A 23969-nucleotide genomic window follows, 5' to 3' on the forward strand; every position below is an offset into this window, starting at 1 on the left:
ACCTAGCAGTTCGAAAGCACGTCAAAGTGCAAGTAGATAAATAGATACCGCTCTGACGGGAAGGTAAACGGCGTTTCCATGCACTGCGGCTCACCAGAAGTGGCTTAGTCATGCTGGCCACATGGCCGGCTGCCTCAGCCAATAAAGCGAGATGAACGCCGCAACCCCAGAGTCAGTCACGACTGGACCTAATGGTCAGGGGTCCCTTTACCTTTACCTATTCTGTGATAAGGGTTGCCAGTTCAGTTCAGGTCCCAGATATGTCAGATTTAGAAATCTCCATATGCTCTCCCTCAGAGGAATCTGCACCTGCCAGGCTTGCTTTGAGGGTATAGATATGCTGGGATTCTAGCATCTTCCGCTTCCTCTTCCTTCTGGGATGTCTGAGTGTGGTCTTTCTCCTGGCTTCAGATGGAAACCCCCCTGTCCTTAGTCTCCTCCATTACTGCACCAAATGATGCCAGGGGACATGGTGATAGGACCAGCCCCATATCATACAACCACTTCCTAGTGGTGCTTCTCTTAGCAACGTGGCACAGTCAACAAGCCAGGCTTCTCCAGGAAGCAGGACAAGAGGGGAGGTGGTAAGTGTTTGGCCCTGAGTCACAGATTTAAAATACAGTCGTACCTTGGATCCCAAACACCTTGGTATTCGGACGTTTTGGCTCCCGGACGCCATAAACCTAGAAGTGAGTGTTCCGGTTTGCGAACTTTCTTTGGAACCTGAACGTCCAATGGGGCTTCTGCGGCTTCCGATTGGCTGCAGGAGCTTCCTGCAGCCAATCAGAAGCCGCATTTTGGTTTCCAAACGTTTTGGAAGTCAAACAGATTTCTGGAACAGATTCTGTTCGACTTCCAAGGTACGACTGTATGTGTCTACTCTAAAAAGACAAGGGCACATAAGACTGGACTTGCATCCCCTCACGGGCTTCTTTTTCTTGCACACATTCACAAATCACTTACTGTAGCAGCTTTCGCAGGCTCGTCCTGTTCCCGTGTTCTGTGCCTGAACTCCTGTACCATTTACCACTCCTGGCTTGATATTATTGACATTAATCTGGTTGGGATTTGGCTTGTTGCTTAAAGAAATGAAAAACAGGAAATGGGTGGTTAGTTTATGGGAAGAAATGCCATCAGCACCACCAGACGCCGTCACCTGCCCCCGCTGCAACAAAACATGTCTCTCCTGTTATCGGCCTATACAGCCACAGCAGGTGCTGTAACTCTCCAATGGGTTGACTTCACCACCTAAGGCACACACTTCCACTGTCTCCTGAGACAGACGAATGCCAACAACCAAAGGAACAAGCAACCTTCTGATACTTCAGACATGGTAAATAAATATTGAGCATCTCCCATTTCTAATACAGTAGTTCTAATATAAAATATTTTCACTAACTTAGAGAAGAATGTAGTGTACCCAGTCCCCCTCCTCTTCTGCCAAATGAAACTGTCAATCCCCCAGTCAAATCTATTAGTGCTAAAGGGTTCAAGAACTACATAACTGAGAAGTAACAGGTGTCTAAAAGCTATACATGCAGTTTAAACTTGCACAGGCATGGTTTAAAGTTCCACAGGCATTATTGAATTTTCATCTACATCTCAGCAAAACAATGTATCACATTTGTTTATTTTTATCAAACTTTATTTGTTCTTCACAAATTGCAAATATCCTCCCTTCCAGGAGTTCTACTATCAATTGAACTTTAGAAATGATTCTATTGGCTTTCATTATTTGTGCTTTTTTAAAAAATTGTTTAATGTTTCCTATAACCTGGCCTGGAAAGATTTGTGTTCTGAAGAGTGGGATATAAATAAATGCAATAAAGAAATATATAGTAAACACTGCACCAATGTTACATTATAGCATATTAAATACATGATCTGTTTTTCAAGCAGCGACAGAAGATCAACAATTTACAGAAAAACCAATAGCTATCTTCATTCCTGAATTTGAGTTTTAGTTTTGAAGAAATAATAACTGTCAGTGCTGGAGTCAGACGGAGGTGAGTACAAAAGACATAGGGCTCTGCTGTCAGTGAAATTGACTCTTTATTCAAGGAAACGGCATCAAACTCAGCAACGCTCCCCAGCAGGTCTTGCCCCTATGGAGCAGTTGCCAGGACTGAAGGTCCCTGCCTTCCATCCTTTCTAAGGCTTCTCCTCTCCCAGATGTTTCCCAAGCAGTCTCAAGCTGTGTCTGTGCACCTCTGGCCTCTGTTCTGTCCTCCTCATCATTCTGCGCGTTCTTGGGATACCAAGGGGAAGGGGAGCTTGTCACAGCAGGAGGGGGAGACTCCATGGATTCTTCTACAGCCTCTTGACTTCCCTCCTCTGCTTCAGCCTCGGAGTCTGAACTGCTGCTCCCTGTCTCTTCCTGCCCACTAAACCCTGTTGCTCCTTCAACGTCCAGCTCCTCCCCACAAGTCTCTCCCTCTGACCTCTCCTGTGTCCCACCACCAATTCCCTAGGCTCTGAGCCATCTTCAAAAAGGGGGAAAGAAGAACCAGGTAACTACTGATCAGTGAGCTTGACATGAATACTTCTTTGTGCAGCACCTAGTTAAACTGTGGAACTGACCACCAATGGCTTTAAAAGAGGATTAAATTCATGGAGGACAGCACTAGGCTTTTTAAAACAAGCTTTGTGTGTTTGGAAACCATCATTCTAGAGCCACTCCATTCTTTTCTAATGTATTCAATGTCTGAGCCTGTAACAGCCCGAACGTGCCAGAAGTTCCTGGATACCTTTTCCCCTTCCGAGTTATTTTCCTGCTTATTTCTTCCTCTTTTCCCTTCCCAAAGGTCAAGAGCTTCTGGCTGGTGTCTGCCTTTGTAGCCCTGCATGAGAGTAAGGGAGAACGAGAGAAGAGCAGTCCTTCCTTATGCTCTTCTCTAATAGTATAAAAAAATTTTAAAAAATGTCCAGTAGCACCTTTGAGACCAACTACCGTATTTTTCGCCCTATAGGGCGCACCGGCCCATAGGGCGCACCTAGTTTTTTTTGGGGGGGGGAATAAAGGGGGGGAATAATTTTTTTCCCCCAGGCGTGGGGCTGGGGTGGGGGAAGCCTGAGCTTCCCCCAACCCCAGCCCCCAGTACAGGCTGCTATCCGCAAGCCTTGGGAGCCCGGCAGGAACTCCCGCAGGTCTCCCCAGGCTTGTGGATATCTGCCCGAAGCCCGGGGCATGCTGCTCAGCGCGCCCCAGGCTTCGGGCTGCAGGCTGCTGTCCACAGGCCTTGGGAGCCCGGCAGGAAGTTGCACCAGGCTCCCAAGGCTTGCGGAGAGCTTCCTGAAGCCTGGAGAGCGAGAGGGGTTGGTGCGCACCGACCCCTCTCGCTCTCCAGGCTTCAGCGAAAGCCTGCATTCGCCCCATAGGACATACACACATTTCCCCTTCATTTTTTTTTGGGGGGGGGAGTGCGTCCTATAGGGTGAAAAATACAGTAAGTTTTTTCTGGGTATAAGCTTTCGTGTGCATGCATACTTCTTCGGGTATCTGAAGAAGTGTGCATACCCAGAACAAACTTAGTTGGTCTCTAAGGCGCTACTGGACAATTTTCTTATTTTCTTATTTTATTTCGACTGCGTCAGGCCAACACGGCCACCTACTTGAATCTCTAATAGAATGTTCACATTAGTGGTTTAAAATGTGAAGCCACTGTCGCAAACGCAGCCCATCCCTGTGCACATCTGGGACGGGATGAAGACACCCTCACCCACGCACAGCAATGGATCAAAAATTTGTTTTCCTCTCTCTAACCATAGCTTCATTTTCAATTTAGTACAGAACAAATACAATGCCCTGTCTCACAAGAGATGATAGCCTGCGTATGTACAATCCATCTTGGGATCCTTAGGAGAATCAAAGCTGTTTTGGTTGAGGTTTTGAGACAAGTGTAGCTTTTTAGCAGAAACAAACATTACAAAATTTATGCTGCGGTCCTGTACACATATCCATGGGACTATGACCCCTTGAAGAAAATAAGACTTGCTTCAGAGTAGGCATGCATTGGATTGCCCTGTTAGAGAATGTAACATCTATTTCGTGGTAAAAAATTCAGATGCATAAGTTTGCAAGACAAGTAAGAATGGCTATAATGTTTTCATTCCATCTATAAATATAAATAAATGTAAATAAATGTAAATATATATATAATAACAGGCACTTACTAATTAGGAATATATACTTGCTTTAGCTTGCTTTCTGCTTCCGCAGCTTTCAACCTTTTCTGAATACAATACAATAAAATAAAATTAGAACATAAAAGCAATCCATACAAACTATAACTAAATCTGATACATTTTTCCTGTTCTCAACAAATACCTCTCTAGGTATACAAAAAGTCAATTCACCTTGAGGGAACAAGGGCGGCAGTTCATCCCTTTATGTTAGCATCATGGATTTATAAAGTAGTTTCTGAATATTACTGATCAGCAGGGCTGAAAATATTAATCAGTACATTAAAGAAATGAATTCATACCATAAGAAATTAAAGCAACAGATTTTAATCATGGCTAGAGCCCTGCAAAGAAACTGAACCAATTGCACACCACTTAGTTAAGGCAATGCATGTAAGATCACAGAAGGTAGAAGTTACAAGAATGGGGACTCTTGACTAAACATCAGGAAGAACTTTCTGATATTAAGAGCAGCTTGACAGTGGAACTGTCTCCCTCTGGAGGTTGTGGACTCTCCTTCCTTGGAGGTTTTTAAGCAGAGGTTGGATTGTCATCTGTCAGGGATGCTTCATTTGAGACCCCTGCATAAAACTTCAAACTCCACAATTCTATGATTTCATCCTCACAACAAGAATGTGATGTAGGTTAGGCTAAGAGATGGTGACTGGCCCAGGGTCACCCAGTGAGCTTCATGGCTGAGTGGGGATTCAAACCCTGGTCTCCCAGGTCCAAAACTCTAACCATTACACTACACTGTGCTTGGGGGTTCATGTGTAGATCAGGTATACCGTATTTTTCACTCTATAAGACGCACCTAGTTTTTAGAGGAGGAAAACAAGAAAAAAAAATCTGAATCAAATGTTGTTGAAGAGGCTTTGCGCGGCTATCCCTCTTGCTATTCTGGCTTCAGCAAAAGCAATGCAGCCTGCATTCGCTCCATAAGACGCACACACATTTCCTCCTACTTTTTAGGAGGGGAAAAGTGCATATTGTAGAGCAAAAAATACGGTATATGCATGTTCCTAAAGACACATGTAACCATAAGACTTCAAATAATTTATCTGCTAAGACAGTGGGAAAATATCGAATTCCATTACGAAGTTTCAATAATAAGAAAATAGGTAAGAAACAGCTAATTAAAAACATACTGAACACAATAGTTTTTTGTTAGTCTCAATGGCAAATGACCCTCCTATGCTTTTTCCAGAAGAGATCTCTGAGTTGGAGAGATCCACCCAAAGTCAATCCATACAATAATACCTTAATGAGACATCTGGCAGTCATGTTCACCCACTCAAAAAGGAGTTACAAGTTTCAAATCATTCATCAAATGTCAGCAAAACTGAGTATATAGGATTATAATGACTACTACAATAGATTGCAATTAGAAGTTAGAAGCATCTGTTTTGAGAAATGTAACTACATTGTTCTTACCTGCTGAACATATCGATCTGTTGTTTTCCACATATAGTAGTACTCAATTATGCTGGTTAAGGACTTCCATGGAAGCTAAGAACACGTATAAACAAAACCAAAAAAAGCCCATGAGGTGTCAAATCTACATCATCCTGGGAACAAAAAAGACTTTAACAGCAAAAAGTCAGAACTCAGAAGTTCCCAAGCATATAGCTACCCAACTGCCACAAAGCTAGATGTTGAAGAAGTGAGTTAACTCTTCTTTATCTAGCTTTGTACACCCCCCTTCACCTTCCCCATGTTGCAATTAGGCTTAAAAAACACCAGTAAAAGCTGTTTTTATCAACCTAGTTGCTGTGCAAGGATGTACTGCAGAGCCAAACTGGGGTGGTTTCAGTCCCAGTATGGAGGCCCTGTGGGCTGCATCTCACACATAGTCGTATGATTTCCAACATGCCTCAGGCACAATGTTCCAGATGATGTTAGAAACAAGTACAATGTCTAATCTGTTCCAGCCTCCTAAGACTAAACCTTTAAAGCCTTGATCACCATTGGCTTTTCACAATGCATTTCCAGCTGGGAAAATGGTACCAGAACTCACAGAATCCTAAAATCTTAAGAGCTGGAAATGACCCCGAGGTTCATCCAGTCCAACCCTCTGCAATGCAGGAATCTCAACTAAAGCATCCCTGATAGATGGCCATCCAACCTGTTTAAAAACCTCCAAGGAAGGAGAGTCCACTATCTCCCTAGGAAGACCTTTCCACTGTCGGACACCAACTGAGAGCCAGTGTGGTGCAGTGGTTAAGAGCAGTGGACTTGTAATCTGGGGAACCGGGTTCGCGTCTCCGCTCTTCCACATGCAGCTGCTGGGTGACCTTGGGCCAGTCACACTTCTCTGAAATCTCTCAGCCCCACTCACCTCACAGAGTGTTTGTTATGAGGGAGGAAGGGAAAGGAGAATGTTAGCTGCTTTGAGACTCCTTCGGGTAGTGATAAAGCGGGATATCAAATCCAAACTCCTCCCCCTCTTCTTCTTCTTACTGTCAGAAAGTTTTTCCTGATGTTTAGTCGTTTCTTGTACCTTGAAGCCATTGGTCGGAGTCCTACCCTCCAGAGCAGGAGAAAACAAACTAGCTCCATCTTCCATGTGACAGCCCTTTAGATATTTGAGGATGGCTCTCATAGCTCTTCTCAGTCTCCTCTTTTCTAGGCGAAACATATCCAGCTCCTTCAACTGTTTCCAGACCCTTGATCATCTTGGCCGCCCTCCTCTGCACACCTTCCAGAAGATGGCGAGACAAACCTTTCCTTCTTTGGAGGTTTCTAAACAGAGGTTGAATAGCCATCTGTCATGGATGCTTTAGTTGAGATTCCTGCATCGCAGGGGGATTTCAGGATTCTATGAGTTAAATTGTGGTGCTCAGAATTGGACACAGTATTCCAAGTGTGGTTTGACCAAGGGAGAATAGAGTGGTACTATTACTTCCCTTGATCTGGACACTAGACTTCTGTTGATGCAACCTAGAATGGCATTAGCTTTCTTTGCTGCTGCATCACACTGTTGACTCATGCTAAGCTTGTGGTCCCTATATCCTTTTCATATGTACTACTGGTAAGCCAGGAGTCTTCCATCTTATATTTGTACAGCTGATTCTTCCTTCCTAAGTGCAGAAGCTTACATTTGTCCCTAGTGAAACTCATTCTGTTAGTTTGGGCCTAGTTCTCCAATCTGTTAAGGTTATTTTGAATTATGATTCCGTCTTCTGTGACATTAGCTACCCCTCCCAGTCTGGTGTCATCTGCAAATTCGATGAGCAGCCCCTCAAATCCTTCCTTCAAGTCATTTATAAAGACGCTGAACAACAATGAACCCAGGACAGAACCCTGCAGCATGCTACTTCTAACTTTTTTTCAGTTTGAGGATGAACCATTAATGCGTACTCTTTGGGTTAAGTCAGTCAACCAGCTACAAATCTACCTAACAGTTACATTGTCAAGCTCACATTTTACCTACTTCCTTGCAAGAATATCATGGGGGGCGTTGTCAAAAGCCTTACTTAAATCAAGATGTGCTATGTCCACAGCATTTGCCTTATCCCCCAAGCATGTAGCTCAGTATCCCTAAACTATACCAGCAATTTGGAAATGTCATGGGACACATGGGGAAGAGAATTTGCCACTGCACAAATGGAAGATGTTCTGCTTACACACGTTTTTAGAGGAATACCGCCCTAATTTCTTTAACTGGAGAATGCTGTCCATGATTTTCTAGATGTGCAATGCCGTTTGCCTACTTACAAAATCTTGCTGAATATCAGTAAAATCCTTTCCATATTTTTCAAGGGCTTCTTCAAAGAGATTTGCCTCAGAAGCAGACCATTCCTCCATCTCATCCCTGCACAAGACAGGCCCACCCTGGGGCACAAGGGCAGAAATTGCCTTGGAAATGTCATAGATGTTTTTGTGCAAAGTATCCATGGCATGGAACTACATAAAACAAACCAAATACAAAGTGTAAAAAAAGAAGTTCCCAATACATTTTAAAAAATGCAACACATTTCAAAATAAAAAGCTATGAATGAAACTAGGGGACTGATACATATCAGGGGGCTGTTTGATGTTTTATTATGTTTTTATATATGCTGAAGCCACCCAGAGTAGCCGAGGAAACCCAGACAGATGGGCAGGGTAATGCTGCTGGAAGAATTATTATTATTATTTATTATTATTATTATTATTATTATTATTATTATTATTATTATTATTATTATCCTCTAATGCTGGCATGAGGAATATTTTTGGCTCCACAGATCAAATCCTTACCAAATTTGACAGGTGGGTGGGGAAATCACCCAACGTCACAATGACATCTGGTCAGGACTCCAAAGTTGCTGCTAAAACAAAGCCCCCCCCCCCCCCCGTTTTAACATGGGCAAGGTAATTCTTAAACTAAGGAAGAAACCTTCATTGGAGCAGTGGTTCAATGGTTTGCACTGAACTGCCCAACTGGACAGGATTTAATCACCCGGTGAACACCAATGAGTAGGGGTTAAATTCTGTTGAAATGGTAGAGGAAACCCCTTCCGAATCAATAAACTCCACATCAGTCATACAAATCATTTAATTAAGCATTGTAAATGATCACGAGCTTAAAATTTACCATGTACATGCTAGATTTTGTGTGTGTGTTATAGATTCACAGCTCCAATTGGCTCCTAACAGAACTGTCTCTTAAGCACACAAACAACACCAATGTAAAATGCTTCAGGACTCTTCCAGTGTTTTCAATCTGATATATTACTCTCTTTTTGCCATTATGCTATAGAGGTACAGTGGTGCCCCGCAAGACGAACGCCTCGCAAGACGAAAAACCCGCTAGACGAAAGGGTTTTCCGTTTTGGAGGCGCTTCGCAAAACGAATTCCCCTATGGGGTTGCTTCGCAAGACGAAAAAAATCTTGCATCCCCCACGGGTTTTTTCCGCTTTTTTCGCCCTTTTCTTAAGCCGCTAAGCTGCTTATCAGCTGTTCCGCTGATAAGCCGCTTGACAGCTGATCGCTGGAAGCCGCTTGACAGCTGTAGCGCTAATCCGCTAAGCTGTCAATGGGCTTGCTTCGCAAGACGAAAAAACCGCTATACGAAGGGCCTCAAGGAACGGATTAATTTCGTCTTGCGAGGCACCACTGTATTACTTTTAACCGAAAATCCAGCATTAGGATTTATTTTCTTAAATTCTTACCAGTGTGATATCCCTAGATGCTGCTGCAGCACTCATGTGTAAGCTTGGCTGCCGAACAGAACTGCTGCAGTCTAGAGCGCGAGCAAATGTACCCACAGAGCTAAAAAAAATGAAGAGAAGGTTGTCTTTCCATGCAAGAAAACACACACAAAGCGAAGAAAGTTTACAGCAAGCACTTTCAAAAACAATTTGGCATGTATCATTTATTTATACGAGGAAAAAAAGCATTTTTGCTACATTTTCATTGACTTCAATGATAATACACAGTTTCCCCAGACATAGAAGTGACCGTTGCCCACCCCCTCTCGATTTTGTCACCGCAGAAAACTGTCGACCTTTATCAGGGGGAAATAGGTAGTGTGTGTACCGGAATCTAAGACAGATGTCACAAACGCCATGTTTCAGCTCACTCCCTCATCAGGTTAGGAACTTATTTAGATGACAAAGTCAACATTGTAGGAACCAAGAAGAGAAATCGTGTCCATCATCACAGCTATACTGAGTTCGCAGATGGCTGCTGCAAATGTTTTTTTATTATTCATTTTTGCATACCCCAAAAGGATGAAAATTTGCTACATCAGCTTTATTCTATTTGAGATTCCCTCAGAAGGAAAACATTGAAATGCAGGTTGTCAGTACGAAACTTGCCCTCACCACTCTTTAGCAAACGCCATGTGTCATGTAGCATCGCTGAGTCCAGTGAACCATGGGAGCTACGACTCAGAATCTACAACATGCATAATGGTGTCAGTGATGTACGCTCACAGTCAACCACCAGGCTCAGCATACCTGCTGGAATTGTACTAATGAAAACTAGGAATCTGCTTAACAAAGGACAGCTGCTGAAATCAACACTTCCTATAAATGTATTTTCCATCAGCTTTCACGGTGTTTTAATCCAACAGTGCAACATTTCAAAAGCCTCAATGGCCCGTGGTTTTGCTACAATTATTTTACGCACATTTAGAGATCACTAAGAAATTCATACAAGGTACAAGTTGAAAGTGAAACCCCTTCTTCATCATCAAGTGAAAAAAGCACAAGCATTATCAAGCGGAAAAAAATACCTCCAGCAGCTTGCTATAAAGGCAGTTAAAAGTGTCATTTGATTCATTCAGTGCAATACCAGTTGATAGGGAAGAATGGGAGGCACATTATCATCTTAATCAAGGCAGGAAGAACAAGTAGAAGTTGTATGTTTTTATCTGCATGTGGAGATTGTGCAAGAAGACGTGAGCTAACGGGGCTATTTTACACTGAAAGTGTGTACAGTCTGAACAATGTACTTGAAAGATGAAGGTGTTAGACATCCCTTGAAAAGCAAAAGCTTCAGACTTGCTACACGGCAACCACTGTTTAAGCACCAAATAAATACAATTCTTCTGCTGCTAATCTTCCAAACTGTGAGAAATAGGAAAGTTGTGCCGGCAGAACACCACCACTTGGATAGTCATATATAAGCCAGTGATTGCTGGTTGTGATATATCGATTAGACAAGATTCTGTTCACTCTGGGAGAGCAGCCCACTTTGTTTTGGGTAGATACAAAAGCCCTGTTTTGACATATTAGCTGTAAATCCCAATCAGCGTAATATTGTAGACTTGACAGCTGTGACAGCGGTTGAGATAGTTCTCAATTCTATGCCCTTTTCAAACACCAAACCAGGGATCTTGCATTGCCGTTTCCTTATCAACTTTTGCTGGGGGAGAGACAGAGGTATGTTGATCATATATAGAGACTTTATTCCTTTTTTTTGGTGCCACATTTCCTTACAGGCTTCTGACACTCTTCTAGAATTTTCATCCAGTATATTGAATACATTCTAATACTTCCTCTTCCTTTGTGATATACTTGGTCCATTGAAATAGTCAGTTAATGTCTTTCTCCTCCCTCTGCTCCACTCTAGGTAGGGAAGTCTCGTTTTCTTGAGTATGGCACTTTGGCAGCTCATTTACCTGTTTTAACATGAGATCATCTAATAGCTCCCTTCGCTCCACTGCTTGCATCCTACCAGTAGCTGGTGCCTTTTCAGCCAAAGCCATCTCCATGGCCAGGTTAATGACACATTCTCCCCAATTAGCCTCTTGCGCTGCACCCCTGTAGTCAATATAGAAAAGACTGGCGGCTGAAGATTGAGATGTACGTTCATTGCCAGCTACTGCATCCCTCGGGGGTAGGAGCTTGTAATTTTATTTTGTCTTCATTGTCTAACATGTGAAACATTTTCAGATACAAGTGGTGCTCCCTGTTTCTTGTACCCTTGTATAGTAAGACCTGCGACTGCAGGGTATAAACACAGAGGGCTTCTCTGAAGTGCTTTTCTCATAGCCTCAGGCTCTTCCGCTCTGTCCTTCAATGCCCTCTTACTTCAGGGTGGAAGAGAGGGTGGACCCTTACCTATTTTATTCAAAATCTAGGTGCTTAGCTCATCCTCAGGGTAAGCCAGAAAAGTTATTGAGATGATGAATATCCGCGTGCTATATTGGTTTTCAGAACTTAAAACTCCAAAAGACTCTGCACGACTATGGACTCCCAGCCAGAAACTTGTATCTTGCAGTTAATAGAGATTAATTTTAATTAATTTAATTATTTATATGCCACTCTGGACTGCTCCCAACAAAATAAAACCCTTTTGTGTTAATGTAAAAGAAGATAAGGCAAATATGCTCAATACCCAGCCATTAGGACTGCTGAGTCAATTGCAACATTTTAAATATATATCAAATGAGCTCAAAACAAACACTCTCACAGTCATCCAGCTGGAATCCCACTAGGGCAGCCATTGTATGATATGAAACAACTGCCTCAGGCAACAGCAGTGCCATAATGACTAATCCGGCATTGTACAGGCAACAACCGTTTTGCGCACATTCAAAGCATGCGCAACCGTGCACATGCGCATCACCGCAAACCCAGAAGTGGCAGGAAAAGGGGGCGGGGCCAGAATGGGGTGGGTTGTAAGTCTCTGCCACTGCACACAATGACCTGGAACGCAACCCCCGCACAAATTGGGTGTTGCCTGTGTTGTATTGTGTGAGATTGCTCAGATCTCTGCCACCTCCAAACTTCTATTCTTTTCAGAAGAGATTACACCGATATTTTGAAAGTAGTATTGCGCCACTATGCATGGCCTATTTTGATAACTTCATTGTGTGGCTGCTCAGTCCAAGAAAAGAATGAGATTCTGATGCTATCGAACAACGAATCAATGCAACAAAGCTGTTGCATTTAGAAATGATGTCTGCAAAACAAGAAGGAATGCGGCTATACAACTCTTGCTGCATCTCCCATTGATTTTCATACTACTTCCATAACTTGAGGAAGAACGCACAAGTGAAGTCAATATACTCTGTGCTTTATCAGGGATGAATAACTAGCATGAGAGTCGGAATGCCAGAAATGTGCCAATTTCAGCAACTGTCCTGTGTTAAATGATTGCCTATGTGCACATTTCTAGCAGGCATATTTATGTTTTGATGTAGGTTCGTAGATTACAAGTCGTTACCTCCTCTGCTTTGCTGGACTCCCTGCTGCCAGCAGCTCCACCGAAACATTTGCTTAAGTGTGAGTCTTTTATCAGCTCCATCTGAGGTTTTCATGTCAAAGTAATCTGAAAACAGAACACAACTGATGTAGCAATTTTGCACATCTTTTGGTTATGTAATAATGAAGAATTGTGTAATGTGACCATAAATTCTTTGAATCCAGTATGACTATCACCTTAGTTCATACAACGTTGGTTTCTAACCCGGGTGGCGGACTGAAATATTGGCCAAAATTTTAATTCAAAACCGTCATCTTGTCTTCCAGTATGATGGCTTATACACACTACTTGCCGGAGTGGCAAAATGACTTCTCTGACATTCACTGTTTGTGGCAATGAGATCTGTACAGGATGTACACCTTGACCTTTTTGTTTACACTACCAGAGGAAAAAGGAGGACCTCTGCTTATTTATCTCATGTAACCTCATATGCACATTTAGTTCCCCCAAGTTGATGAAATTCATTTTCATGAGCTTGAAACCTGAAGAAAATCACAGTTTAAGAAGTGAGAATATACAAAATCAGTGCCTAAATGTGGAATAAGGCACCTATCGCATGTTTAAACCTTACTAGAGGCCTATGCCTAGAGCAAGTTGAATTGCCATCAGGGAATCCAAAAAAGGTACTAGCAACTGATGAATACACTTTTCTGTCCAAGTACCATTTGCTAACATTTGTTTGTTTTCCTCCAAGGACCTATGTGATGCTCATGGTGCCCATGCTCTTCAAAGCACATATCAATCTTATGCCATACAAGGACAATGCTCTATAAAGCCAATGACAGAAGCCAACAACAAGGGACAGGAGAACTGTATCAGATGAATGCCCTCAAGACAGTTCTCCAAACATCTAGCTTTACATCTATATGCTACTTCCTTGTCTCGGGCCCGACTGCAACTCCCATCTCCTTTCCTTCTAATTATTTCATATGCCACACACCTGAAAACTATTGCTAACTGAATGTTCACACTTGCATGAAGGATACAGAAAAACCACTACCAGTCTTTCAAATCAATGGAATCAGGAAAGGTCAGAGCAAATATCTGCTATTGCGAGGATTTCCATTCACAAATGGTTTTAGAACAGCAGCAAGTTGAAGAATGAAAATTTGCCTCCTTCAGTCAAGTATCATTTGCAATGTTTGTTACCTACCACTATACCTATATTAATTCCTCCATGTGGGCAGTATCCGCACCACCCAATCCGATGCATGCAAGTACTACAAGCCATACATTTAAAACTCAGTAACAACTTCCAAAAAGCTTGCAATGAAGACATTATTAATGTTGACTGTATCAGTAACGATCAGGACATGGCCTTAGTATGCAGAAAGCCCTTGTGCAAACTTACTGAACATTTGGGGACACAGTGGAAGAGATCAGTGAATTATCTGCTTTACTAGCAAATCAAATCATTGCTAATGAATGACTCAATCCCAAAACAATGGTATATAAACATTAAGATTATAATTACCATAATGATGTTTGACAAACAGCAAGCATTTGTTTAGGGGAACAGTATAATCAGCAAGCGGGGGAATAACCAGATTAAGACGCAAATTGTGATGTTTTTCTCCTTACCGTGCTACGACAAGGAATTGATCTATCTGTTTGTCTATTAGTGGATTAAATGCTTCCCAAACTTTTGTTTCAAGTTTTGATTGGTCTCTGCCATCATCTTCACCTAAACAAATTCAAATAAAAAAGGGTTTTCCTAGGCAATCTGGCAAAACAAATAGCGTGCTGATGAGGAGCTTGCCTTCCACAAATCTTGGAAACTACAGAAAACATTTAACATTCACTGGTGGAAAATGCTACGGTTGTCTCTTTTGTAGTATTGCCAAGAAGAGTTTACCTCCCGCCGAATAACATGAGTGAAAAGTACACATCCAACCATCCAGCAAGTCATATGCCAGCCCCATTTCCCCAAAGAAGGCACTTAATTCACATGTATACAAAAGCTTTGGAAATACGGAACCATTAGGTATCTCCTGCTCAAAGTGAACAAAACATGGCAGCTCCCACACACACACAAAAAGCTGATCACACCTGCTGATCTCTTAAATGAGATCCCACTCCAGCCTGCCAAGGAGAATGACAACAAAGGCAAGCATGCTATTGGAGCAATGAACTTTGCAGAATAGTAAAGTCCTCCGAGAGGGAGAATGCAGGAGTGTTACTGATTTGTCTCTCTCCTCCTCTTGTGCAGCAGAGATGAATTTAAGACTGTGATGCGTCACGTCCTCCCCTCATTCACAAAAAACTGCTGGCTGATAACACAAGGGGGGAGAAGTCAAAAGAACCCTTCTGACAGGAAGGCTGAGTTAGCGAACTCTCTGTGATAGCTCCATTGCCTGTGAGGCCCGGGTGCTAGGTGCCACCAGAGAAAGTCTCACGCTGGTAAAAAGGAAAGAAACCCACATGAAAAAAAACTGCAGATTTGCAGACTTATAGGAAAAGGAAGCTAAAGAAAGGACACCCTTCTTTAACCTAACAATGATGATATTATTATTATTATTATTAAGATCAAGAAGACAGATAAGCAACGTACACAGAAGAGGATTTAAGGCAGGGCAGAAAAGCATAAAGACAAAACAAAAACCATTTCAAAGAGTAAACAAATGCTAAATTCTGCCTAGAACACAGGACCCAACCGACCTGACTAGAGGCAGGGAAAATCTGGAGGGTGGGGTGGCTCCTCCCCCCGGAAGTGCAGGCAAAACAAAAAAAAATCCTGTCCAGTGGGAGGTGCCATCCTATTAACTGAATGTCCTCCAGTCCAAAAGTTTTTTGTGTTTTTTAAGTGTTTCATATAATTTATTCTGAATTTTTCAGATTTAAGCTTAGTGTAAAGTTGAATCTGAATTTTAAATGTCTGTGTTTCTTATTCCGGAATTATTTTAAAATGCTGGAAGCTGCTGTGAAACATTTTAGAAAAACACTATACAGTAAAAATATTTTAACAGAGGTAAACCAAGATCAAGTATCATTACAGAAACTATGTACCATATTTTTTGCTCTATTGGAGGCACTTTTTTCCCTCCAAAAATTAAGGGGAAATGTGTGTGTGTCCTATGGAGCGAATGCAGGCTCCTTGGCTTCAGCGATAGCAACGCGAAGCCTCCAAAGCGCAGAGGGAGCGCTCCCTCCACACTCCGGAGGCTTCGTGTTGCTATCGCTGAAGCCTGGAGAGTGAGAGGGGTTGGTGCGCACCGAACCCTCTCACTCTCCAGGCTTCAAGGATAGCCGCCTGAAGCCTTTGGAGCACAGTGCAAGTTCCCGCTGCGCTCCGCAGGCTTCAGGTTCCTTTTGCTGAAGCCAGGAGAGTCTTGCTCTCCCGGCTTCAGCAAAAGGAACCTGAAGCCTGCGGAGCGCAGCGGGTTCCTTTTGCTGAAGCCAGGAGAGCAAGACTCTCCTGGCTTCAGCAGAGAGGGAGAGCTGCGCACTGCCCCTTCAGCCAAGCGGGAGGAGAAATGGAAGGGGCTCCGTTTCTCCTGCCGCTTTGCTGAAGGGGCACTGAACAGAGAGGGGGAGAATTTTTTTTCCTGTTCTCCCCCTCTAAAACAAGGTGCGTCCTATAGAGCGAAAAATACGGTATGTTTGGACAGCATGAAAGGACTAGTTAGTGTAACACATCATGGGATATAGAGGCTGTGAAAGCATTCTGCAGTTCCTCAAACAAAAAACTTTGAGCCCCACAGTTTCCAAAACCTTCCACAACACAACATGAATTCTTTATGGATTTATACAGAAATAAAACTACCTTCCTTCAGTAAGTCTGTTACATCAGCCTGGTATTTGTTTCCAACTCTGATCTCTCCTTTATCAGCTAGAAGAGTCTTCTGCTGTGGATCATATACTAGTGAATAAAAAAAGAAGTCCTGGGGACAGGAAGGGAAGTAAAAATTATAGCATTCCCAACAACTTGAATTGTGACTATAGAGCCACTCCTAACAATTTTTGCACCATCAAATGACAACAGAAAACCTGGTGGTGAGAAATCAAATGCATATAAAGTATGTACTTATGAAATAAATAAAAATTATCTTTTACAAATTATCATTTTAGGAAGGAGTCAGCAATGTGCACCAAATACATTGGGAAATGCAGGTGTGTATTGTGAAAGTAAAATTTAAGTTGCTAGGCAGGATGTTCCAATCCAGGCTCTCCAAGATAGCATTCTCAGAAATGCTACCTGTTCCATGTTTGGAGTCAGCTAGAAATAGCTGTGCAATCTCAATGGGTGAATGAGATAACAGTGTTGACAGGAGGAGTTTAGATTCGCTAGGCACCAGAAAACCATTTGACCAAAAATGATGAGTTCTACCTGGCGTTTAATAGCAGAAAAATTGCAGAATATTGTGGAGTTACACAGTCTTGCTGGCTCCCCTGAGCTTGCTTCTCCATTTCTTGGTTCCTCAAACTTCACTCTACGGGTGGTTGTGCAGAGCATGCTTGGGCAAGCATGCCTAGCTACTATCATCAATGAATTAAATTGACTCTCATTTATGGAGAGAAGCAGTAGGATACAAATGCTTCGACACCTGCTCCATTTGCCAACATAGGCACACACTTCTATTTGGCACCTAATCAACAGGTTGTTCTTTTCCATTTCTTCAGGTTAGGATTTGCCATGACATTGTGGCACTCCAGTTTTGCACTTGGCACTAAAGTTCCTTATTTAGTTTTGCAGACAACCTCTTATTTGCTCCTTAACTCTGTCCCTTCTACATCGTGTCCCCTACCTCTGATCACTTCGTATTTCCACATTGTGTTATGGAAAAATCCCTCTCACCTCTAGACAAGGCATAAACCTTGCTCACTTTTTCATCTTAGAGAACTTCCTTCCTCATGAAGCCTCACCTTTAAGTTAAAGTACTTAGGACACCTGCGTTGGGGGACGCAGGTGGCGCTGTGGGTTAAAGCCTCAGCGCCTAGGACTTGCCGATCGAAAGGTCGGCGGTTCGAATCCCTGCGGCGGGGTGCGCTCCCGTCATTCGGTCCCAGCACCTGCCAACCTAGCAGTTCGAAAGCACCTCCGGGTGCAAGTAGATAAATAGGGACCGCTTACCAGTGGGAAGGTAAACGGCGTTTCCGTGTGCAGCTCTGGCTCGCCAGAGCAGCGATGTCACGCTGGCCACGTGACCCGGAAGTGTCTCCGGACAGCGCTGGCCCCTGGCCTCTTAAGTGAGATGGGCGCACAACCCCAGAGTCTGTCAAGACTGGCCCGTATGGGCAGGGGTACCTTTACCTTTACTTAGGACACCAAATCGGTCCATTTGCAGACTGATTTCTAAGACATGTTCATGAATATACCAAATATACAGTGGTGCCCTGCAAGACGAATGCCTCGCAAGACGAAAAACCCGCAAGACGAAAGGGTTTTTTGGTTTTTGCGACGCTTCGCTAGACGATTTTCCCTATGGGCTTGCATCGCAAGACGAAAGCCCATAGGGAAATCTCGGGGACCTTTTTTTAAATGCTGGCGGTGGGGAGCAAAGCCTTTTTCCCCCCTCCGGACTTCAGAAGAGGTCCAGGAAGGCCGGCGGGGGCGAAAGGCTTTGCTCCCCACCGCCAGCATTTTAAAAGCGGTCCGGGATAGCAGGGAAGCGCTTCGCGCTATCCCGGACGGCTTTTGAAGGCAGGCAGGGGGGGCAAAGACTTTTGCCCCCCCCGCCCGCCTTGGGAAGAGGTCCTGGGACTGTCCGGGGCGATTTAAAAGCCCCCGGACGGCTTTTGAAGCCTCCCCCCGCCGCCCGGCATCAGGGCATCATCCCGATGCCGGGCGGCGGGGCGAGAAAGCCTCCCCCCGCCGCCCGGCATCGGAACGATGTCCCGAAGCTGGGCGGCGGGGCGGGAAAGCCTTCCCCCGCCGCCCGGCTTCGGGGCATCGTCCCGATGCCGGGCAGCGGGGCAGGAACGCCTCCCCCCGCCGCCCAGCTTCGGGGCATCGTCCCGATGCCGGGCGGCGGGGCGAGAAAGCCTCCCCCCGCCGCCCGGCATCGGAACGATGTCCCGAAGCCGGGCGGCGGGGCGGGAAAGCCTCCCCCCGCCGCCCGGCTTCGGAACGATGTCCCGAAGCCCGGCGGCGGGGCCGCGAAGCCTGGGCGCGCTGGCAACTCTCCGCAAGGAGTGCTCCCGCTGCTTGCGGAGAGGTCCGCGAAGCCTGTCCTGGACATCTTCTGAAGGCAGGCGGGGGGCAAAAGTCTTTGTCCCCCCTGCCTGCCTTCCCAGGGGCTTTTAAATCGCCCCGGACAGCGGAGAAGTCCTCCGCTGTCCCGGGCGATTTTAAAATGCCGCCTGCCAGAAGAGGTCGGGGGAAGGCGGTTTCCATAGGAACGCATTAATTGATTTTCAATGCATTCCTATGGAAAACCGTGCATCGCAAGACGAAAAACTCGCAAGACGAAGAGACTTGCGGAACGAATTAATTTCGTCTTGCGAGGCACCACTGTACCAGAGATGTTCATGAATTGCCAAATGTACTATTTAAAGAATTGCCTTCATATGCAGCACTAAGAAGTTAATGCCGAAACAAATTGCATGGGAGTCTAAACGTTTACAGAAGCCCCGTCACATCTCCTGAAGCCTCAGAAAAGACGAAAGTAGTATCTTAGAACTGTATATTTTACAAAAAGTGAAATACACTAGAGAACTCCCAGCCATGCCCACCTGTAAATTAGGTGGTATTTCTTCAAAGTACGATCCCAAGATGGTGATAATATTGTCCCACTTCAAAGCATTATTGTAGAGCATGACTTGGTCATTGTGCTCCCAGAAGCCACTGCACATTGTGCTCCGCCACAACTTCCTGGTTTGAAACAAACCACGGTTTGCCATTACATCTGAATCGAACAAACTACGGTTTGCTTTTTTAGAAAGGCAGAAGCCACCTTCAAACCATTGTTTCTAACTCTGGTTTAGAGGCAAGCTATGATTTGCACACGCCACAGTTGGTGCAGTTTGGATGCCACAGCAAAGTGCTATGAACCAGGAAATCAAGGAGGAAGGTGGAGCATGCCATTTGGTCCTGAGCCTAGGGCCACATGACCCAGAAAAACTGTCTGTGGACAAACGTCGGCTCCCTCGGCCTGTAAAGCGAGTTGAGCACTGCAACCCCAGTCGTTCGCGACTGGTCTTAACTGCCAGGGGTCCTTTACCTTTTTAACATTGGACAAGTGCTTTAAACAAGTGTGGCAAAACAACTTGGAAGATTTTCAGTTTCATATATGTGCCTACCTCACGTTCCAGATAGGATTTAAGGGATTCTGTTTCATTTAAGAGTGTAACACTGCATTTGCCTCTAAAAAAAGAAAGAAAAATAAGATGAGGAAAAAGGGCATTTGGAATGCCTCATTACGTAAAATACAAATATGTTCTTAGGTTTATTAAAAACCATTACACAAAAAATCTAATTATTCAGTCCACACCTAATATGAGTGGCTGGTAAGGATTCCAGCTGACGTGAGAGAAACAGTTCTCGGTGTCGCAGTTGATGTTTCTGTTTCTCTGGTAAATCAATCTTTTCTGGGTTTTCCATCTCTTCTTCCATTTCTCCTAGTTGAAGATGAAATAACATTAATCTGTGAAGATGGTTGAAATAGTACTTCAATGCACTGCCAGATGCAATTTTTACATTTAAATTTAACTACCCAGCATAGCATCAGATCATTCTTGTAACAGAACACTGCTATATGGCAAACTTTATTTTTTTTAAAGATGCAACCCTGTTATCTCCTGCTTCAGGTCATGATTTGGATGTGCATGCTAGGATTGCAAAGAAAATAGAATTAGTGAACTCACTGCATAATTTGTGAACTACCTTGGTCTCATGGTTACTGGGCTAGGACATGCCCAAAAGGTTGATGTCATTCACTACACCAGAGGAGGCCTCAGAAGTTGACATAATCAAGCAGCTGCTAAGGCCTAGAGCCCAACCACTTTCAACAGAAATCCTATTTCACCACTTTTTCTAGGACTTATTGAAAGCATAGTAGTTGCCTACAGCTTCATTGCAGCTGCTGTGGCACCAAGCTGTCAGACATGTAGACACTGTGACAGATCTACGCATGCACAGTCTAACCCCATGCAAGTTTACTCAGAAGCAAGTCCTGTCAGTTTAGCAGGGATATGGAAATTGAGATGGGTATAACCTATCAAAAGGAATAGACCAAACAGGAAGGGAGGAGTAGCATTATATGTAAAGGATGTGAAGAGATCCAAGACTTGGAGCATGGAAGGCAGACTGAGAGCATAATGGTGAACATTTCAGAAGAGAGAAACAACAGTGACATTGAAGGAATGGGTTTCCAAAACCCAAAAACTGACTGTGCAGGCAGTTTTTAAACTGCACCAAAATCCCCATTTCTCCTTAGCTAAAATGCATAAACTTCAGCCATTGAGCAAATGCAAAACAAGAACACAGCGCTCTCCCTTATCAGTTTGACGGCAAGACTGGCCTTGACTCTACCAGTAGAACAGACACAGACATATCTTATGTTCTGAACACAAATGATGCAGAGACCCAAGTCTGGGACTAACGCCAGAGCATGTTCTCGGAAGTAGTGACCTCTTGCTCCAAGATAGGAGTAGGAACAGGAATATCCTTTTATGGTCAGAAGTACAGGAAGGACGATCCCTTTATGGCTGAGAGTACCAGAGCAGGAACATATGTGATGTCAACCTGTGTACGTATGCCGACGTGGTTGGGCTCCTAGGGGAGGAGGGAGAGGGTGCCTGGAGGATATATAAACTGCATGAAACCTGTCATTTCTTTGTACTTGCTGTGGACTCACCATGCAAGTGCCTTCTGCTATCCGGAGAGCAGAATAAACTCTTTCTTTGAAACAACCTCGGTGTCATTTTGACTTCCTTCCTCCTGTCCCGGAGCAACGCAGACCCAATCGGTGAACTCTAATAAGGCTACATTTCTTGGTGCGTTGGCCGGGAATCCGTGTTCTCTGAGGACAAGGACGAAGGACCGGGGCGTCACTGCTCAGCGAACAGCTCGGTCGGCGTTGGTGGCTCCAAGCGCGCACCCTACATTTTCTAGGGGGAGCCCCCCACCCCGTACCTGAGTGGAGACGCAGCAGAGACGGAAGAAAGACAGCAGCTGCACGGGAGAAGGGTACCCAGGCTCCACAGCTTGTTTTGTGGGGGTCAGGGGTTTGATCAGCCCCGCCCAGTAGGAGCAGTAAAGTGCCGCTGGGTTTAGCCAGTAGAGAGCAGTAGTGTGCCGCTGGTTTGCCGGTAGAAGAGCAGTAAAGTGCCACCGGTCTTGGGAAGTTTGTGGGTAAAGGGGATTGGGGAGGTGCATGGGGTTTGTATGTGTATGGGGTTTGTATGTATGTGTATTTATTTGTGTATGGGGACACTCCAGTGAATGTTTTGAGTGGATGAGACGTTGAGGCTCAGAGCCACTGACGAAGCGAAGTGTGGTCCTTGTAAGGTGCGGTTCCTAGCGATGCGAGTCCGTCTAGGCCAATGACAGGACGCGGAGAAAGGTGACTGAGTGGGAAACAACGTTAGGTGGACGGAGTGTCCCAGAGGTTAAGGGAAAGAAAAAGAAAAAAAAGAAAAGAAAGGAAAAGTAAACCGACCCCCTAGCAGTCTTTGTTCTTTTTGGACAATTGGAAATGTCAAGCTACAGTTGAAAAAAAAAACCCTTTAAGCTCCTTTCTGTATTCTGGCAGTAACCAGCATAGGTGCGTCCAGTTGGCTTGTATTGTATTGCCAACACGTGGGGTCCGGGGAAAAAGGGGGTATGTGCTCTGCAGAGGCAGGAATAGAACCCTGCATGAAGGGGTTCTCAATTCTGCCACATCTACTGTGCTGTGTCTTAGGGGGTTGGGAAACAGACCTTAAAACACCTAGAATCTTGCAGAGTACAAGTATTTAAAAAAAGGGGTAGGATTATTTGGTCTTTAACATTAAAAGTGACATGAGTTGTTAATGAGGTCAAATTTTATATTTTCATGATAAAGGTGGGAAGGTTTCAATTACTAATATAATCATGTACTGGTTTCAGAATTTGAATGTCATCAATTCACTGTGCTTTGAGCTACCTGGTATGTTAAGATGTTTTTGTTAATAAGATTGTTTCTTATTGACTCTGTTGCATAAGGTACCCTGGTGGATTTAGAAACCGCTTGTTAAATGTTGATCAAAAGTAAAAATGTACAAATGTATGGAAAAAGGTAGTGTTGTCAAAAGGGATGGGGTTTTAACCCCCCCATCCCATGTTCAGACAGATGAGAAGAAAAGTGAGAGGGTTACAGGGGACAAAGCAGTAAATCATCCCCCTTGCAGTGTCTCTGTTTTTTAACACAGAAACAAAGATGCTATGCAGCCCTTGGTGGAGTCTGGAAACCAGGTTAAAATGGGGACAGAGAACACTAAGGAAAATTACAAATTACCAAATATTGCATAGCAATATTTAAATTCAACCAAAATTGATTTTTGCACTACCTTTATATTTTTGAAATGCGTATAATACTTTTATTTGTAAAAGGGATGAACAATTGTATGAAGGTGAAGTAGTGGTCTGTCGGAGAAGGCTCTTCTTTTGAAGAGAGATGTATGCAGAAGGTGAAGTAGTGGTCTGGGCTGGAGAAGGTAGAGGGAAGTAGAAAAGGTGAGAGGTAGAGGGTAGAGAAGTGAGGATGTTGGAACAGGAGAAAGGTTGGGTAATGGGTTGTAAAGACAATTGAGTGTTTTATGCTGATTAGTATCACTGAAATTAATATATTCATATGCTATTATTGAGAGTAATTAATACAGCTAATTATATGAGCAATAATATGCTATTATTGAGAAAGTAAATTCTTTTTATTCAGAGAGAATTTACTAAATATAGTAAAAGCCGAATAGTTAGAGGCTGTGTGACCAGCAACACACCTTAGTCACAGTCCTACATGGATATGTGGAGTGATCCACACTAAGATTCTTGGTTGAAGTTTTCATGAGTAAAACCAGCTTTTAAAGAATTCTGAATTAAGAACTAAGAATATGGAACAGCCCTCTTTTTGACTGGCTGGACAGCTAACCATCCATAAATTAACAGCAAGAGTAGGGACCTGGAATGTTG

The 23969-nt window shown here is 43.9% G+C and overlaps 1 protein-coding gene and 1 long non-coding RNA gene across 6 annotated transcripts in view; one reads left to right on the forward strand and one right to left on the reverse strand.

Annotated features, from left to right (window-relative positions):
• LOC309373641 overlaps nt 1-23969 on the forward strand; it is a 102523-nt gene that overhangs the window by 49447 nt on the left and 29107 nt on the right. The gene's annotated exons all lie outside the window — the stretch shown is intronic.
• Nucleotides 1-23969, reverse strand: part of MTA1 (metastasis associated 1) — a 72777-nt gene that overhangs the window by 28075 nt on the left and 20733 nt on the right. For 4 of the 5 annotated variants that reach the window (XR_014170071.1, XM_081917813.1, XM_081917816.1 and 1 more), the window contains exons 4-12: nt 20314-20440; nt 20123-20186; nt 16647-16764; nt 14465-14567; nt 9340-9439; nt 7900-8088; nt 5617-5691; nt 4174-4232; nt 964-1079 (exon numbers count right to left, since the gene is read on the reverse strand). Coding sequence is in view for 4 of the 5 variants with exons in the window: in XM_081917813.1 (XP_081773939.1) it covers nt 964-1079; nt 4174-4232; nt 5617-5691; nt 7900-8088; nt 9340-9439; nt 14465-14567; nt 16647-16764; nt 20123-20186; nt 20314-20440 (951 nt within the window). In the remaining variant the exon portion in view is untranslated. Of the gene's footprint in view, nt 1-963; nt 1080-4173; nt 4233-5616; nt 5692-7899; nt 8089-9339; nt 9440-14464; nt 14568-16646; nt 16765-20122; nt 20187-20313; nt 20467-23969 lie in introns of all 5 variants that reach the window. The other variant, XM_081917814.1, reaches the window with a different exon arrangement.

Source organism: Podarcis melisellensis, assembly GCF_964234715.1.
Source record: "Podarcis melisellensis genome assembly, chromosome: 7".
In the NCBI taxonomy this organism is placed as follows: Eukaryota; Metazoa; Chordata; class Lepidosauria; order Squamata; family Lacertidae; genus Podarcis; species Podarcis melisellensis.